Genomic DNA, 20,737 nt, shown 5'->3' on the forward strand with positions numbered 1-20,737 from the left:
CTTTCGAGCTCCAAGCCTTGAGCTTCATGGTTTTATGACCTCGGTGTAATGGTGTTATCGGATAATCCAGTAAGCTATTTGGACGTACCGTTCTTTGGAATATTTCAGCTTTGGAGACGAGGATCCTCGCGGCTCACTGTCCTTTTCTTCATCCCTGCTGCTCTTTTCGTTTTTCGGCTACACTTGTTTGTCCTAGGCACACATGGATTTATGTACATGCGCGTGGGCTCGATTTAAATATCCGTAGGAGAATTCCGCTGTTTGCAATATTGAGTAGAAAGCATTTATAGATATTTTGGATTTTGATAGAAATTGAATCGATGTTAAGGTGAAGGAAAATTTAACTAAAGCGTCTTGAAAATTATTATATTTGTACTCATAGACATAGGAATGTTTAAGAAAATAAAATTTATAAATCTCATGGAAAAATTAGAAATATTTATTAAATAATATATAATGATTCACATAAAACGACAAGGGATTTCACTATGCTTTTGCAAATTTCCATTTTTTTATTTTTTCAAATTTACAATTGGATTATTATTATTATCAATAAATGCTATAATATATTATAATTAATATTGGTGAAATAAATATCTTAAATATTATTTAATTATTTTAAATTGTGATTTAAATAAAATAATAATTTAAATATAAAATTTTGAATATAAATAAAATATTTTCATTTTAATAAATGCCAAAAAAGTAAAATAGTACAATATAAAATAAATTAATCTTGCTTAAATTAGCAAGATTAGAGTACTATTCTTTTCACAAATAGTATGACTTTTTCGATTCATTTTTTAGACTAAAATCTAAGATTTTTAATTGTCAAGATATTAAAAAAAATTAAAGTAAATGTTGTAAATAATAATAAAAAATATTTTTGCACGTAGAAAAACTATTTGATTAGTACCAATTTTGGATATATAATATATAAAAAAAGATTAGAAAATTATACTCATAAAAATATTGAATACGAATTATTATTTTCAATAATATTATTCAAAGAATATAAAAGAAATAAATAAGATGCATTTTAAAACAAAATTCAAATATTTTCGAAAATATATTTAAAACTTTGAAAATATTTCGATATACATACATATAAATAAAATTATTCATTATTTATTTAAAATAGTATTTCCAGCTTTGTTATAAAAATCTGTCTAATAAAAATACTACACTATGAGATGCTTATAATCTAATGATGATCTTATAAAATTCAACAAATTCGCTGTTTTTAATAATGTAATTCGATTATAATAATAATGTGATTCATATGAATTAAATATTCTTTGTATTTCATCTTATCTAAACATTAATATTTCTTGAATTTATTGTACAATGATATACGAAAAATTTATTACGAAATATCAATTACAATCCATTTGCGGATGAAACCGTGAACGAAATTAAATCGTATTTCTAAATCTCACTTTTAATTTAATAAGAAACTATTATTATGATCATGCGATTCTATAACATGAAACGCGAAATCGCATCCGCAGTATTTTAGCTCAGTTCAGTTATATACAGGCACAGTATCAAAATTTTCGAAGTTCCATACAACTATACACGATAATAAAACGATACAAAAATCAACTAGCACACCAGTCGCGACATCGTTTAAAACACGGTTCTGTAGAAGAGGGGTAGAGGGGGAGGGGGACGGGGAGTGGCTTATCGTCGACGAGTGTTCGTAAATCATCGAGCGACGAAGTGTGTCGCAGCGTCGATCGCGCGGGAAATCGAGCTCTGGATAGAAATCTGGCCGCGTAAATAATCGATCTCGATTTCAGGATCGTGGAAACGCTAACAATTGGCCGCCCTTGTTGCGGCCACGTATCACGCATGGGTAACGCTCGTCGCGTTTGCCGGCTCGCGCACACCGCTCGTATTTACAAGCAACATAAATAAATGGAAATTGCTAACCGTTGTAATGCTCGGGACTGCTCGACCTTGTTCGACCTGGCCGTCGCTTTAATTATACTTTGCCAAACTATGCGACTGGATAGAGACACAGAGAGAAAGGGAAAGAGATGGAAGCATAGATAGAAAGAGCAAGAGCGAAAGCAAGTGTGTGGGGAAGAGAGAGAGAGAGAGAAAGAGGCGAGATAGTAAACTGTACGAGGGAAACGTGCGCCTGTGTGCGAGTACTATGGAATCGAGGTTCGACGAAACTGTCGACGTATCGGTTCGTCGAATCGGCGGGAAATACTCGATAAATTGCCCTCGGGAAAGTATTACTTCAAAATAAATGTTACAGGCTAATATCGGGAACGGGGACGGGACACAACGTGAACCTGGATAAAATTGAAAAGATATTACGGGCCGCGCGCTTTTACAGCGACGCTTCAAATTGAAACGTCATGTTTTACTATCGCCAGTCTGCAGCAATAATAAATATTCCGTATAAGCGTTGCATGCTCTCCCTCTCTTTTCTACCATCAGCCTTTACTTTCTATTATATGTATGTGTGTATATATATATATATATACGCATGTCGCGTATTTGTTATATTTTTTATTTTTTTTTATTTTCTTTTTTTTTTTTTTTTTGTTTTTTTTTTTACGACAAATCCATGAATGTTTAATCGGCTTACCGATCGTGATCAACGAATCTCTGTGCGAACTATATCTGTGTCATCTCAACGGAAGTCGAGATGGATTGGATTTTTTTGTTGTTTGTATCCTCAGGGTTGAGTTGAATCTTTGTATATTCTGTGGAATCTTTTTTTCTATTTATACAATATTTTTTTTTTAAATTTTTTTCATTTTTGATGTACGATGTATGATGTATGTAAAGGAAAATTGAAAATTGAAATATCATAAAAACCATATTTATAATAATTTAGTATTTATTAATTCTTGTTCAATAGTATTCAGTAGTATTGAAATAATTATATTATTTATTATGATTTACAAAGTATAATAAATAGAAAAACCGCTCAGAAAGCATTTTTTCCATCCCTCTTATAATAAATATAAGAAGTGAACGATCATCGATGACTGAGAAACTGAAATAAAATCAACTTTCTCATGTCTTCCTCACGCTCAGGAAAGAATGCTATATTTCTTCATCGTGGCTGCATCAACTCCATTTTAGGACAGAGCTTTGAGAAGATCTACTACAGAAATGATCCTGTGAAGTACGATCTTGACTGGTACAGCTAAGACGATGCAATATATAACCAGTTCTACCCTTTTTTTACTACGAGAATTCGTTCAACTGTTCGGCCACCTATAAGTAAAAACTTGAAGTTGATACTTAATATCCATTAAGAATTATCTATCTTTGTCTATATTTCAACTATTTAATCTCTTCAAAATTAATAAAACGTTTCAATTTTGCATAAATTTAATGTAAAATTAAATAAAATAAATGTAATTTTTATATAAATTTTAAACTTGTTATAATTTAACATTATTACAAGAGATCTATGCATTTCAGAAATTATTAATCTAATTTTAAAAATTGAACTCATTTTACTTTTAATTAATTTATATTTCGTGCTATTATAATATTATTTAAAAGAAAATTAGCTATTTCATTTATTTTTCTTCTGCTTAATTCTTACTAAAAAAAAATATTAGTTATAATCTTATTTTATTTAACTTCATACGTATATTTTTAATCTTAATTATATAAATACAATTTGTTTATTATAAACTTAAATATCGTAAAGCCATTTTAGGAAAAACTTGATATTTCATTCATTCTTAAGACCATCGCGTTAAAGATACGTTTTCCTCTCGAGCTTGAATCGAACAACTTCGGCAAATATGTCCTCATTACCAGAACAAATGTTTCATGACCGGTGACTCCATCGTTTGCAGTTGGAGAGAATTGGTTCGTAGGTAGCTGAATGACAACGGAATAACGTAGTTAACGACATCATCCGACAGACTCCATTGGGTGCACTTAACAGAGCCACTTGGTATCGTTTGAATCATTGTTACGGCGAGTCTCGAAACGACATCACTTTTAACTTAAATGACATGATGTCGGCCTTTATATTGCACCGTATGTGTATATTTATATGTATTACATTATCGTCGTCATTAATTTGAGAACGACGAATCAAATTTCGTTTCGTTGATGAAAATCGTGTTATATCGATTAATTCATGAGCGTGTAATTGGCATTTAGAATTGTATCGTGAGTGATCTATGGCGTTTTAAATTCAGTGCAGAAGGAAGAGATATAATGTTTTTTACGATTTTATAACAGAAGTACTATGCAATTCATTCGATTTTATATTTTTAACAGCAGAATTATTATCCAATACGTATTGTCGTTATAAATATTACAGAAACTGAGGAAAAATAAAGAAACTTTATGAAATCCGAATTCCGTAACTAACAATTTTCGACTTCTATGCCTTCTCTATATCTTTCAGTGCATCAGTTCTTTTATCTTTAATATGAAGATTCCAATTTCAAAATATAAAAGTACCGAGTTTCTTTGTATTACAAGCCAGCTACTTCCTTTATTCGGATTTTCCATGTCTCTCGCCAAAGCGCTCACTTCGTTGCCTTTAATATAAAAGCCCCAATTCTATCATATAAAACTGTTGAATTCCTTTACATTACTCCTGCAAAATTTTAACATCTTATTCGTCTACACAGAATTTTATCGTGGACGAATCCGAGTTAAGAAAGTTTGAAGGTTATTCTTTGAAATGTATAATTCTTAATGAAGTTTTTCTTAGTTGGTACTGTAGTTGTTTGTCCAAGTTGGTTGAGTTTCGTTACATAGAAAAGAGCGAAATTGTGTCAGGCATTTTTTGTGTTCTTGAATATCTTCATTGCCAAGCAGAATTTCTTTAAAGTTAAAAGACGCCTGAAACTCTGAGGTGACATTTGAAAGTCAGTGGTGGGCTTATGACTCAGTGAGTAGCCGCTTTTACCGTGAAAATGTGTCACGATTTTGGTGAATTAAATTAAATAGTAGCTGGCGCTTTTTGCAGTTTTTATTTACCTCTTGTTTGTCGCGGGGACTTCACTTTTCAGAGGCTCCTATTCACATTTGCTTCTGTTAACCGACATGTCATTTTGACAAATCCTGTAATATTCAGTTCTGTAATCATGCTCTCGCGTTTCATATGTACCATCATTTCTATATGTTCAAAACACGATTCAATTTAATTAACGTGAGAGATGTACAGTATGTCTATAAATCAAAATTATTATTGCACAGATAAGTAAAATCAATTAATTTAAAATAAATTATATGTATTTTGTTTATATAATTTTCACTTATATGAATAAAATTTTAATAATAACTGATTATTTATATTTAGTTAATATTATTAAATTATTATTTTTATTTAAATTATTATTCTTTTTAAATTTTTTATATATATCTTTTTAATATGACTTTATAATATACCTAAAAATATATTTTATATTTTTCATATGAAATGAGTAAAGGATTAAATGTTAAGCAATTATTATGTGTTTGATTTCTAAATTTATAATACATTACACACATTATTTATGCAGAAAAAAATTTTGTAAAATTCTTTCATATATATATATATATATATATACTTTTTTATTATTGAATCAAAAATTATAGTTGGCGAGAACAATTAGAGAGATTTTATTATATGAATTTAGTCATGTGAATTTGTTTGTTCAATTTCAAAAAATTGTTGTTTGTTGTTTCAAAAAATTACTTCTTAAAAACATGAAAACTTTTTTAAAATTAAACTTAGTTTGAATTTTTTTCAGAATTTAGAAAAATTATGATTTATTAAATGATAAAAAAATAAAAAAAAATTATTATTGATCGAAATTGTAGTTATTTTTTCAATTTCTCTATCTATATCTTTAAAAATTATATTAATTAAAAATTTCATTAAAATCGATTAAATATGTATGAATTAACAATTAAAGATGATAAAAATTGTAGTTTTTCATAATGACATATAACATAAATCTTTAAAATGTATTTTTTTTAAATTTTCATTACAAGTTTACAAAAAAATTGTAAAAAATCATTCTAACCATTTTGCAAGATTTTTCTTTATACATACATAACTTAGTAAACTTTCTAACTTTTCAAATCATTATATCATATATATCATAAATCCAATTTTAAAAAAGTCTATTAATATCATCTATTTAAAAAGTTATATTATATAATTTATTAAAAGTTGTGAGAATTTCACTATATTTATAAATATTTGTTAAAAATTTTTGCAAAATTCTACTATATTTTATTAACAATCATTTGATTGTATTTTTTATAAGACGTTATGTAATTCTATTGAATATTTCATTAATAATTATTTATACATTTTCAAAAGCAATAACTATTTATGAAAATACGTTTGCAACAAAGTTCAAAGAAGACGTCAAAGATATATCATCAATGCAAACAAAACATTTCTACAAAATGCAACTTCATTATAAGACCTTCGATTCTTTAATGTCTCGCATTAATCACATCTGGAAGTTGTTTTCCTTTCATTTTTAGCTCGTTATGTATGTGGCTGTGTTAAGAGTGACTATTATTATTATTTTACCAATTTCATTTATTATTATTCACATTATTTTGCGTGCAAATGATTAATACAATCTTCAATAGAGAAGACATTAGAAAAATTCTTTTTAATCTTTTTTTCTTTGCAAATAAAGAAAATATCGACGAGAATCTCATTGAAAAATGCATTGTATCATTGATAAATGTGTGTGAAATTTGATAAAATGAGAAAATATTTTTACGTAATATCTATATTTTCCTTTTTTTAATTTTCTTTTCTTTGAATTTTATATGTCTAATTGAATTATCATTAAAGCAATCTTATTCATAAAATTCTACTAGAAAAAATTTCTACGTGAAATATTTTACATTATATATTTCATGAATCTCTTTAGTTTCGTCTCGAAAGAGAAAAAAGATTTCTATGTAACGTATTCTATTATAAAAGAGAAAAAACTTCACAAAATTTTCCATCTTTGAACTACGAATATAGATTAATTTTTAAATAAATTTTTTTATGATATTCTATTCTTAAAATAAAATTCTTAAAATAGTAGAAATTCAATAATTTATTATATTATTTTTTATATAATGTATTAGTACAAAAAGTCTAAATACAATATTTTCAAAATTCTATACCAAGATTTCTTAATTGATACATCATGTAATATTAAGCATTAAATTAATATTTCATATTTTGAAAATATCAAATAATTTTAAATTCATTTTAAATTCATTATTTTTTAAATTCATTATTTTTTAAAAATCGTTTACTTATGTTATAATACAATACTTATACTATAATAAATCTTAAATATTCCAAAAATACAATCCAATAATATTAACAATAAGATTTTATGATCAATCCATCTCACTTTATTCATAAATTTGTGTACATCGAATAATAGTTTCTTTACGTATAGTATTCTTTGACAATAGATATTTGTTCGAACGATGTTGTAACAATGTCATAATTCAAAAATGATATTAACGAAAATGACTTTAAGTTATTTGAATTGGAAATTTATAATTTGAAAACATATTTACAAAATTCTATCAATAAAAAATATGACAAGCAATATTTTACATTATAATAATAATTTAAAAACATTTTTTATTTATCTCATTATTATAGTAAATGAGTAATATATTAACGTATAATTAATGGAATATTATAGTGTAAATTCTTTTTTTGAAATATTTGAATACATTTCTGGATTATTCTATTTATCAATTTAATCTTTAATTTTTTATAGACATTAAAATTGGTATAATAATTATTGCAGATTTTTATTGCAATTATTGCAGATCGCTTTATTAATACATATAAGTGTTAAATAAAAATAAAATTCAACAATTTTTTCCTTATACATTAATAATAAAGAAATTGAACAATTGCAAATGAAAAAAATCTTTTTTTTTGTAATTATCTTAATATTATCATTATATTTCTTTTTAATAATAATTTTATTTTATTCTTAATAATCTTGTGAATTTTTTTCGTAAAAAATATAAAAAGAAAAATAGTGTATTCAGTTTTGAATAAAAATAATAAAAATAAAAATAAAGTTTTAAATAAAAATCAAACTTTGTTCTCATAGTATTCAAAAGGAAAATATATCAAAAGATATTTAATTCGTAATAAAAATAAAAATCAATAAAAAGAATAAAAAACAGAATAAACATAAAAAAGAAGGAATTCAGTTAGATCAAATATAATAAATAAAATAGATATTATATTTAATATTTATATTTAAGACAAATAAAAAAAGAATATACAGACAATTTAAATAACATAAATTTAATGGTACTTGAATTACATGAAAATATAACGAGGTACAAATTATACTAATTCTCTAACAATTTCAGTTGCAATTTTTAAAATTTTCTTTTTAACAATTTGAAGAAGAATTATTTTTCGTATTTAATTAAAATTTTGTACATTCTGTGCCAGATTTATTATAATAGGTTTTTTTTGTGGAGATTATATAAAAAGTCATTTAAAGAGCAAGAATTTGTACCGATTTCAACATACTTGGCAAGGAACAATATACAATTCAATAAGTAATGGCATTATTTATTCTTATAATTTTATTAATAATGATTTTCTTTGAATTATCAGTAAATTCAAAGTGAAATTTATTTAACGATTTTCAATAATTATAAACGTATCATTACATTTATAATTCTAAATCTTGCATAATACGATTTTGAATAACAATCGTGATTAATACGTTACTTCACTATAAGCGATCTCTCATTAATCTCATTAATTCTAATTGAAAGACTATATCGCGGGAAAAAATTATAAATCATGCAAGAAAGAATATATACATATATATAAATTAAAACATTAGGGGCGATATTATAAACGTTCTACAATATTAAGGATTAACTTTTCTACGGCCAAATAAACCAACTTAATCAACATCTCTGGGAACAGGTATCTCGCGACGGTTCGTCAGACGGAAAATTTTCCAGGAAGCCGGAAAACCGGGCGACGTGGACAAAAGTGGTCGGCTTTCCGCGTCGCGGGATCGCAGATAAATTTCCGGCGGTATTAACGACGGTTTAACCGGGTGGGTCGTCAGTCGTCGCGACTTTACCACCCGCGCATAGGCCGCGCATAGACCGGAAGTTTTAGTATATGTATATACACGGGTCGCTCACGAGACAGGGAGGAAGCTTCACAGAAGCTTTCGCGGTTCGCCCGCTGACTCTGGCGCGCGCCTTATCCGCACGGCAATCCAAACTTTGCTAAGTCAATAGAGGCGGCCTTCGGGGTCGGGATGAGAGGCTTCCTCGTCGTGCTCTTCGATTAGTTTCGTTCCGGGGTCCCCGTTGCTTTTCCAGAGTAGTTCGAACTTTCGAGTCGTCACGGCCGAGTGGTTTGTCTTTCTTTGACTTCGATATCACCCTCTCCCGTCTTTTATCTCTTTTATCTGCTTTCTTTCGCGTTCCTTCTCGAGGACGAAATAGAATGGTTTTGCCGGCGGTCGAGCTTCGCGATTATTAGTTCTTCGAACGCGCGTGACTATCCTTGGTTCGATTGGGGGAGAAGGATAATGGATCAAGGATGGTTGACCAAGATGAGGAATATTTGTTATTTTTTGCTACCTTGTGATTCTATGTACAGTATGTTTAGTGTCAAATATTTTTTTGTAAGAAAAATAATAAAGAGCAATTCGATGATCTTGGCGATATTTCAATTTTATTATTTCAATTTCAAATTCCGTCTTATTTGGAAGAAAACGTCGAGCGAGTAATAATAAAATTTATTTTATTGTCAGAAAGAAATGTAAATAATTATTTACAAAAAAGTACACCTCATTTGTGGAATTTTTTTGAGCTTAATGATCTTTCTTATCTTCAATTATTTTGTATTTAATTTATTCTTTATATCATTCAACTATAATATTGATATAATATTGAAGTTTTTTCATAATATTTTATTACAGTTGGATTCTATTTAATAGCTTTAGATTTTTTATACTGCCTAATTATAGAAAAATATATCAAATATAACAAAATATAAAATGATAACAATAAAATATAATATTTAATAACAAAAATAATAAAAATAATAAAAAATTAATAAACATTTAATCGAAACGTATCATGTATGTAAGAAATAAGAAAAGTCATAATTATATTATAAAATATTGTTTTCAAGAATTTTGAATTTGTCAAAGTTTATATCGATTTATTATTGAAGAAATGGGCTTTTTAATAGATATTGCTTTATAATTAGCTAACATAATATTAATACTGATTTTACAGATTTTTTTAAATCGAAAATATATATCATCACGAAGATCACGAAATTGTAAATGACAGATTTGATTTTAAAAAAAGCGGAAAGAAAAAGAATAAAAAGTATAATAATTAATACAATATTAATTTTTTGTAAATTAAAATGTTAAATGGATGTGCAAAAAATTTGAAAACGAGCAAAGTAAATCATCAGCGTGTCGAAACAGGTTTTCTCCTTCAAGATTCGATTAACCAATAAAAAGGCAGTCACGATTGAAACTTGGCAATAAAAATTTTATCTTGGTTAATCAGACGAGACGAAACGAAGGAGGATCGTAATTCCCGGACAGCAAATATTAACGAAGGTAAATGAATCGAGAAAATACGAAAAGCGAAGGTATGCGGCTGTCACGGTGAAGAAAAAAAGGGGAATCGGCCTGATCAATCGAATTATTCTCATTGAAAAAAGGCGTAATTATATAAGAGTAGTCCGAGGATAAATCGACGGAGATAAAGGGGCCGCTTTCTTTTCCATCCACGGTTGATGATTAAAGGCATGTACCTGACAGTGAGATGCGCACGAAGAATAAAGGAATGATGAAGACGCTCGCCTCGACTGAAAGGAAAGAGAACAGGGAACGTAGTCGGAGGATCTTACGGGATTTCGCGTAGTCAACTGTAGGATTAATATCGAAAACGTAATAATGAAAATGAAGGAAGGGAACAAAGAACTAAAGGGGAAAAATGATGAAGATAAGAGAGGAGAGAGAAAAAGTGTGTGTAATTACTGTTGAGACTTAAAATTATGAGAGGTATTATTCTTTGAGAGATCGTATTCTTTATTTTTCTTATACGTAATTTTCGGATAAATTAGAAATTTTATAGGGTAAGAGAAAAAATCCTATATAATTTAAGAGGAATAATTTTCTTATAATATAAAAATTATTTTTAAATTGTAAAAATAATTCTGCATCGTGTGATGCACGAGATGAGATTAAATATCAATAAGAAATAAGCAATTTATTATTCATATTGGACAATAACAAAACAATAAATAAATATAAATTATATTATAAATATTTGTTATAAAATAAATCAATAAATCATTAATTCTATTATTATATTATTGTTATATTAACTTCTCATTACTTTTATCGTTTAAAAATTGATCATTTCTTTTATATTTTAGAGTTATACTAATCAAGCTTTAAAAAATTTTAAAAATTCTATTTCCATTAATTTTTTAACGTTAAATCAAAACAATAATTTAAAAATTTTTTTTCAATTATCCTAAAATTATCGTAAATAGATTTCCTTTTTGTTACAAAGTTTCCATCCCCACAATACTTTTTGATTTATTCGATTTCTTCATAAACGATTGTTCATTCGACATTTTTACAGTAACTTTTATTTAAAGAACTAGATTTTTTTGTCAGATATGATTAAATAGTAAAGAGTTTCTGGAATTAACCACAATTGTAGATGTCTGATTGAGCCAGACGATATCAAGTACATGAAATTCGATACAGAACAGAAGACTAGACTCGTGGGAATTGATATCAGCATTTTCGAAGTCGCGTTAGTCTATACGAACGATTCTGGATCCATTGAATCCAATATGACGATATCGGGGTTGTGAAGAGCTGAACGCAAAACTGAACTCATGGGACCTATTTCGTGTGAAAAGTATTTTCGAATTCCGAAACATGATGTAAGATGATTTTGAAATAATTTGATTTGTACAATCCAAAATAAAATAATAATAATAATACGTGGTAAATTGAGTAAAATAACGAATGTTATTTTTTGTTTTTTTTATTAATACATCCTGGTTTTCTTTATTATTATTTCTTGTTTATGAGTAAATGACATTTTAAAATAGACATTCAATGAGATTGAGAAAATAATTCAAATAGAAAGTTATAATATTTTACATTATAAATTAGTCAATAGAAGGTAAATATAATAGGTTAAATGAATATAAGTATTATATGAAAATATTTCATTGTTATTTTAATATTGACATTATTTTATTCACATATTCTATAAACATAAAATAATAAACTTGTCATTTTCTCAAAATAATTTATTCGCTTTATAATTAATGCATTTCAGTATTATCCATTATAATGCTACAAAATTATATTAAAACACCAAACAAACGAATTTGATTACGGAATGTTTTATTATCTAAAGTACAATATAAAGGAAGAATAATCTTGTATAAAATGTGATGAATTCTATGTAGATCTTCTTTTGAAAAATTGGATACAATGTTTTAAAATAGTAATACAGATCTTGTATTAATTGTAAATATCGAATAATTGAGTTATTCATATGTCAAAATTATATTTGTTAAATTAATATCTAATAAACCATTTTATCTGATTAATATTTAACAAGAGCGAAATATTTATAAATTAATTTATTTTATACAAAAGTATAAAATTATAATTTTGTTATTATGATATATAAGATTATTATAATAAAATATTATTTTTTTTGTATAAAAAATAAAAAAGTTATATTTATTTTCGTAAAATTTCTATTTTATATCACCTTTTAAATATTATAATTTTTATGAGATCATTCATATTATTTTATTTTTATTTTTATTATTTTTTAAGATCTCAGAAAACTTGAAATTTTTAGAAAATCTTTTATTTTCTTTCATTTTAATCTTTCTAAACTTTAATATTCTAGATCCTATGAATCGTATAACTTTTTCAAAAATTTGCAATTTTGTAAGATATCTTTTGAATTTAGATTCTCTTAAAGAAAAATGTTTAATATTCTTATGATATTTTTCGGAAAAAAATCTATACTTCTATTAAAAATCTATATCTAATTGTATATTTTTATGCTCGTATCTACTTCTACGCATTCATTCATAAGAAAATTTTCATGCACGAATAAAGAAATTATTTATTTCAATTTATTTATTTACATATAAGGTTCAGAGAAAACGATTTTTATAAAAATCTCTTTTGCATGAATAATTTTGCTATAAAAACATATTAGAATTTACATTCATCTCGAATCGAATACAATTTGTTCAAAATTGTTAATCAATTTTCATTTTTCAATCTACGCAATTCAATCTATCGTTGTCAACAACAATTGTACGCTTCCAATCGTTTCATGTTCATTGGTATTTTCCATCCGCAATCATACACACATTTTCGTTTTTATACGTGCAATATCATCGAAAGTAAATAAAACGCTCGTTAGTAAACGTCAAATCGTTTTTGCAGCGATCCAGTTAGCTCGTGAGAGAGTACAATCCGCGTTTAATCGTACATAATTAAGCGGCATTTTCGCGTTCTTTCACGCAACAGGCTGGCCTCGTGTGTGGGAAACGGTGCAATCTCATTACAATGCCGAAAATAGCTCGTATTTGGTATTGGGGCAAATGGCAATCGGGTATGGCGGCGAATCAGTGGCTCGATTGAAAAGCGTTCCACGATTTAACGTTAATTCGTCCAATTCGATAGGAACAGCGTCGATATCCATCATTACGGAGTGCATCGATAAAAATTACATTTAATGGTTGCCAGCGGGACGGATTGACATCGTTTACCTCGATTCCGTTAATAGAGGATCACGCGACCGTGAATTTGATCGCGTTCGAGTACACTCGGACTCGTTTTTGACAACGAGGCTTCATTTTGCCCTCCTTTCAATCTCTCTCTTATCGTCTATTCTTCTCTATTCTTTGAAAAAAGAGAAAACAAATGCGAAAATTGCTTTTTATTCTTGAAGTTTGCGTTGAAAACCGATGTGGAGTGTGTTTGAACGGTTAAAGTATTTAAATAGTATCTATTTTTCGATTGGCTGAACGAAAAGTGTTGGACATTGTATTTTTCAGGATTAATAGTGTGTTTGGTCAATTTTAAAATAATATAGATTTCTATTTCATGTGTGTTTAAATATATGTATATGTATGTATATCTTTTAAAGTTAAAATGATCATATGTAGCATTGTTTTATTTTTCCAAAACTTGAAATATTGAAAATTTTTTTTAAGTTTAAAATATTTTAAATTCCATTTTTTAAATTTATACATAAAATTAGCCTTATATACTTTTTAGAAATTTAAAATTAGATCTAGTTTTTAACAAAAAATATGATAAAAAACTTTTGTTTTCATGAGTGAAGTTTGAAAACATTTAAATTAAGAAGAATAATACAAATAATCAAATATTTATTATAAAATAAAGTCTTAATAAATTTTTATACATCATAATTTAATTTTTATTATGATTTATCAATAATTATTCTATTCTATATATTATCATAAATATACTTATTATTAGAATCTGCAGATTTATAGGTGAATAAACTTCATCACATTAACAATAAATTGATTAAACAACAAAGAACTTATATTAAATTATGTCGTATATCTATTATATCATATACTAACAAAATTCCTCAATGACACATTTAAATATTCATATACACTTTGCATTCAATAATAATAAAACTTATAATAAAAAATACATAATGAAACAATAACGAAATATATTAAATGCTCTTTTTCAAAAATTATTACATTATTTCCTCTAGATATTTCCCAAAAATTGGAGGAGTAGCCAATGAGAAAATCATACGTTGGAAAAGAACACAAAAGCTATGCATAGATTTACATTGTGGTTGTTTCCGTTTTGGTTCACGTTACACTATGGAACTTTATGGTCGTTACGTTGCTCCCGCGGTTTCGACCTCGACGATTTGTCGATAATACGTGCAGGGAAATCGTATATTCTTATGGGAATGACAAATCATTGCTCGAATCCCGCAGCGACGACTATTTTTAAAAATCAAAATAGAACTCAGTATAGATCTTTAAACGATCGCGTTCCATTCTTCTTAAAAATGCGATACGAAACAATTCCCGTAGAACGTACGTAAAAGAGAAACATTATACGGCTAAAATGTTTTTCTGCCGGATGAAGGCACAAGGATGAAGTCTTGTTTTTAAAATCATGAAAAAATAATCCAGGTAAAAGGTGAGCGGCAGTAAAAGATCCCGATATACGCTCGAAATGTTTTTCTTTCTTATGGTAACGTAGAGTCGACTTCTAGCTCACCTTGCATTTTCCATTTCTCGCTTCTTTCAATGACATACATTTCACTGTTAACTATTCATTCTTCAACCTGGGAAAGAAAACGTTGGGAAAGAAAGTTGAATGACCAATTTTTTGTCAAGTTTGAAATTTAATAAATAATAACTATATAATTATAATCTTGCTAAAAGTATTATTAATAATAATTTAATTTAACAAACTAAAATCTTCAAAACTGAAACATACATTAAATTTTATAGAAAAATTATTTATAAAGATTACAAATATCTCATGATATTTGAAAATTTAAAAATTACATTAAAAATTACATAAATAACATATATTTAAATAATAATTAAAATTATCTAGAGTATACTTCATTCTTTCTGTTTTGCCTTTTAATATTTTTTTCAATATTTAACATTTAAAAACTTTTCTCTGTAAAACATGTAATTTCAAAAATTAAAGCAAGATTAGAACAATCATCATAATAGCATTACTATAAATTTAATTCTTTAGTTCATTTTAAAAATAAAATTCATCAAAATTTACATTTATAAATCTTGTAATAAACATATCATATAGTATGAAATTACATAAATATACAAATTATTAATATTAGAGTTATTATTTATTTAGAGTTGTTATCTATTTACAAGCATTTCAATGCACAATTAAATTCTTTATATCTTGAAAAATAACATTCATTTTTTTCATATACTTTTACATAAACTTTTACATTTTTTCTCTTTTTTCTACAATCGATTTTCTCATACATATTTTATCATTGTAATCAATATATTTTTATAATCTTTTAATTAACTTAAACTCATCTAAATACATATAATATTATTATTATTCGTTATTGTTTCATCAAAAATCTTTCAATCAAACACTTGAGTGCAAGTTGCTCTAATCTTCGACCGTATTACATCTCCCTACTACAAAACAAGAAAAATAAGGCACAAAGCAACGTTCATTTTGAAAAGAAGAGGTAACAATGATCGTGGCAAGTTCAAAAGTGGATGCTCTCAAAACGAGTGACTTTAACCGGTCGCCTCTATTCCATCAGACAATAGCGAGAATGTTTGGAATTCGAATTTGTCGCAAATGCTGGTTTCATTGTAGCTGGAACAGCGTGCATCGAGCTGCTAATACGACGAGGTTGAGTTTTTCACGCCGGTTGGCCATTCTGCAAAGGCTCGCCATGTCATGGTCTCGCGATACTCTCGTTTCGTAAATCCTACGATCCGTAGTCCGACCCCGCGTTACTCTCTCGTCTCTTCCGTGTCACCCCGTGTTTTTTGTCCATTTTCACGCGAGAACGAATGTATTTTTCGATATTTCGCGGCCCGTGGCACGCGACGAGTTTTGTACTCTACCGTTAAAGCGAAACGACTTTCGAAATCGACCGATCGAGAGCGAAAATAACGTCGGCATATTGTTGGACCTTTTTCACTGAGACCCTCGCCTGTGAACGATGATCGCTCCGCTCGATCACTGCGATGTTTGCGTTTCGAAGATTTTCTGTGTTTTATAAGATCAATTTTTTATCGATAGATAAAAATCGATCGATAGATTTTTGAATGCTAAAATTTTCCTTTTGTTGGAAGAATATTCTTTTGTATAATCTTTCGTTGCATGTGGCAAATCAATTGTTATTGTTAACAATTAATCGAGTTGAATATTTTAAAGACATATAATATAATTGCAATATTATTACAGATTACAATATAATACAAAACAAAGTTCAATCGAGTTACAAAGTTTAGAAAATTATTACGTAAAAATATTAAATAATCATTTTCAAACTATTTATCATTTCTTTTATCAAAATCAATTCCTTCGACATCTTTTATAATAAAGTAATGAAAACAAAAGATCATTTCGCATCATAATAAAATGGAAAGAATAATTTTCCACACTAATTACTGCAGAATAGCATTCATAGAGACATTACGAAGCTTACTTCTAAGGAAAATTTGTTTCTTTGACAACGATGTCTGATGTCTGGAAAAGCGAGCAGCCATCCGGGATGCCATTCCTCTGGGCATTTTTTTTCGACGCTAAAGCTGTTTGCAAAACATGTTTCGCTAAGAGAAGGTACTATTCAAATGGATGATAGACCAGCAGGAACAGATGGGCGACACGAGGTAGAGGGGAAGATAGGGGAAAATAATTTATTCGAAAGTTCACGTTCGACTCGGTCGCGAGGCGTTGTCATAGCTGATCTTAAATGAAAATGATTTCCCAGGGGAGAGAAAAACTGAGGAAGGGCTGTGTAACGACCATCAGGAAAACGAAACGAAGGGTCCTTTCTAAGGCTAACTCTTACCTCCTTTAGCAAAGAAAAGACTCTCGTTCGTCTTCAAAACAAACGGAATTAATATTATTTTTTTCTTTTTTATTTGGTTGCGGTTTTTCAGATTGAAACAAAGATTACCACGCTTCGAAGATTGTTTTCAAATTCCTCCGATCGAATTTACGTCTGCGCATACATTTTATTCGTGAGAACCGCTTAACAAGATTCGTGGACGATTCGAAACATTGAATTGGAGAGAAAAACTCGGAAAGGAGTGAGGATATTTAAATGTTGTGAATCTTAGGATAGTGTTTCAAATGTAAATAAAGAGAGAGATTGAACGGATGCTATTTGTCTTTCTTAATGACTAGATGTTCTATTTTTCAATTGAACGTTAGTTTAAATCGATATTTTGCACGTGTAAAAAGAGTAAAATGTTTAAGTTTGTAACAATAATTTAATCTATTTAAAATTTTAGTAGTCATTGCATTTTCTATTTTATATTTGGAATTATATATATGGATAGTAATGAAAGAAAAGTAAAGTTAAATAAGCAGTAATTAAAATTTTAATGTCTTATCTTGTGATATTTTTAGCAACAATAATACTTCATTACAAATATAGGATATTTATAAAAATATAAGAAATACTTGGGAAATTGATTGAGACATTGAAACAGTTACAACAGTTCATTATATTATACACACATGTGACTACAAAAAGTATTTATATGTACACTTGATTTCAAATAAAACGTTCTTTTTATCATGTTTGATATTTTATTTATTATATCATAAAATTTTTATAATTGTAGAAAATAATATTAAATGATATATAATATATATGTACCTAATTAATTAATATTGAAATATTATAATAAATACTGTACAATTAAAAGCATGAGATGATTATTTTATAAGTTAACAATTTATTATTGTCAGAAGCAATTTAATTTTTCATTTAACGTAGACAAATTGTCAAACTGTCGACAAATTTATTAACTAAGCCTATATTCTATAATATATTACAATTTTGTTTCCAATGAAAAATTTTCAACATGATTTATTCATATTACATTCATGATTAATTATCTTGGAATTTTAATGTAACATAGTAATATATTCTAAAGAAATCACCACTCTATATTATAATCGTTAAATATTTCATGCAAATCCATTTCATAACAATCCATTATTTTCTTATTATTTTTCTCCTTCATTCCCAACAACTCTCACCCCTTATTCCAAATATAACATCTTCTCTAATCACCTGTGCAAAAAAGCTTCTACAATTTTAATTTCAATTTAGATCGTCTAACAAGACCCAAGACTGTTTACACGTAGACCATTCTTGCCACTCCTCCATCGGCGGCATCAGAATACGTATTACGGAGGCGTTTACAAATCCAAGGGACGAAAGTTTCATCATAGAAGGAGGGGGAGGAAGAGGGGTCGGTCGGTTCGTCGTCTCGCAACGACACTTGAGAGCGTCCTCCATCGAGGCAGCAGCGCGAAAATTCAGGCTGATTCGTCTCTGCCAGGGCGAAAGGAGCAAGAGGGTGAACGAAGGATCGAGCCTCGGCTGCTCGGGGGTACAGGGGTGCCGCCTCTCGGGGCCTATTTGTAAATCAGTTCCCGGTTGCTGGATCCTGATAAACGTCCTCGTTACGCGAAAACGTGCCGGCGACGCGATTATTTAACATCGCGACGCCTGCGAGCAAGCAAGCAACCAACTCCCCTCCCTCCCGAAACATTTGTCTCTCGCCCTCTTTCCGTCCTCCTGGCCCCCTCGCACTCTGTAGTCCCCGGATGCGACGAATCCGTCGTGTCGCTTGCACTGTACGTAGCCGTATCTAAATTGCAAATATTCCGGCCACGAGATCCTGGCCGCTCGAGCTACAGGGCGAGCAGCTGTATGCTACGGTGTGTCTTTCGTGGGAAACGTTTATTTTTATTGGGGGACGAGAAGCGCGAGGGAGTGGAATACTGGGTGTTAATAGAGGCGAGTGAATTGGGTAAAATTGCATTTAAAGGGTAGGTAAGTATTTGAGGAACGTGGTCGGTGAAATGTTAAATTTGAAGTTGATGGCAAGATGGAAATTTTTACAGAGGATAAAGAGATAGTTTATTTCGAAAATATTTTTCGATCGGAGAAAGACATTCGTTGTGTCACAGTGAGCAATGTTAACGTTTCTCTTGGATGAATTATTAATCGATTTATGTTGATTACATTGAAGTATTTGATCTAATAGATTTTATCAGAGATATCTATTATAGTATAAAAGAAAGAAGTTAAAAAAGAAATAGTAATACATAAAAATTCTATGGATTTTTCTACAAAATAAAGAGATGATTTTTTAATGAAAAACTATGTGATGTAAATACAAAAACAATTTCAATGAAATATTAGTACAACGTACAATATGTTTATTAATAAATTATTAATAAATCAATTCGGAATATATAATTAAAAAAAATAAATGTTTCTTTTTTTTAAATAAATTTTTAATTCAAATAAATAAATTAATTGAGTGATTATATTATATATAAATATATAACTATGATCAAAATCATCATTAAAGAAAAGACATATGTGTTATGAAACATTGAACACTCTTTTTTCGTAAAAATTAATAATAATTTTTTATTTTTAATGAAATTTTATGAATAACAAACTTCATAAAACATAATGGATTATCTATATCTATATAAAGGAATTTTTTTAACCAAAATATTTCTTTAGATGAGATTAATCATCAAAGTTTCAATGCATTTTTAAAATGTAATCTTGAAATGATACGAGATAGAACAAAATTTCAAATTAAAAAATATTTAGAATTTAATGCTCCATTATCTGTTATAAAATTTTCTTAATAAAATTGTATTAAAAATATAAAAACATACTAATTTCATTCTTTCAAAAAAAAAAAATCCTATCGATAGAAAGAATTACTCGATATATAACTTCTTGTGCTCTACATACATTTTCATTTAAATCAAGAATATTCAGATTAGACAAATTTTTGTAGAAGTGATAATTTAATATAATAAAAACACAAATTTAATATAATAACGAATTCAATTTAATTTATTTTAAAAATTGATTATCTTCTATATATATA

The 20,737-nt window shown here is 28.0% G+C and overlaps 1 protein-coding gene and 1 non-coding gene across 2 annotated transcripts in view; one reads left to right on the forward strand and one right to left on the reverse strand.

Annotated features, from left to right (window-relative positions):
• LOC107999815 (farnesol dehydrogenase-like) overlaps positions 1-18,948 on the forward strand; it is a 42,553-nt gene extending 23,605 nt beyond the window's left edge. Inside the window, exon 6 of the mRNA XM_062073851.1 lies at positions 18,925-18,948. Within this exon, the coding sequence (XP_061929835.1) occupies positions 18,925-18,933 (9 nt within the window). The 3' untranslated portion in view covers positions 18,934-18,948. The remainder of the gene's footprint in view (positions 1-18,924) is intronic.
• LOC114577799 (small nucleolar RNA U3) lies at positions 2,946-3,161 on the reverse strand. The gene has a single exon (XR_003698136.1). It is a non-coding gene; the product is annotated as a small nucleolar RNA U3 (small nucleolar RNA).
• Positions 18,949-20,737: the final 1,789 nt, after the last annotated feature.

The sequence above is a fragment of the Apis cerana genome, linkage group LG1 (genome assembly GCF_029169275.1).
Source record: "Apis cerana isolate GH-2021 linkage group LG1, AcerK_1.0, whole genome shotgun sequence".
Taxonomy (NCBI): domain Eukaryota; kingdom Metazoa; phylum Arthropoda; class Insecta; order Hymenoptera; family Apidae; genus Apis; species Apis cerana.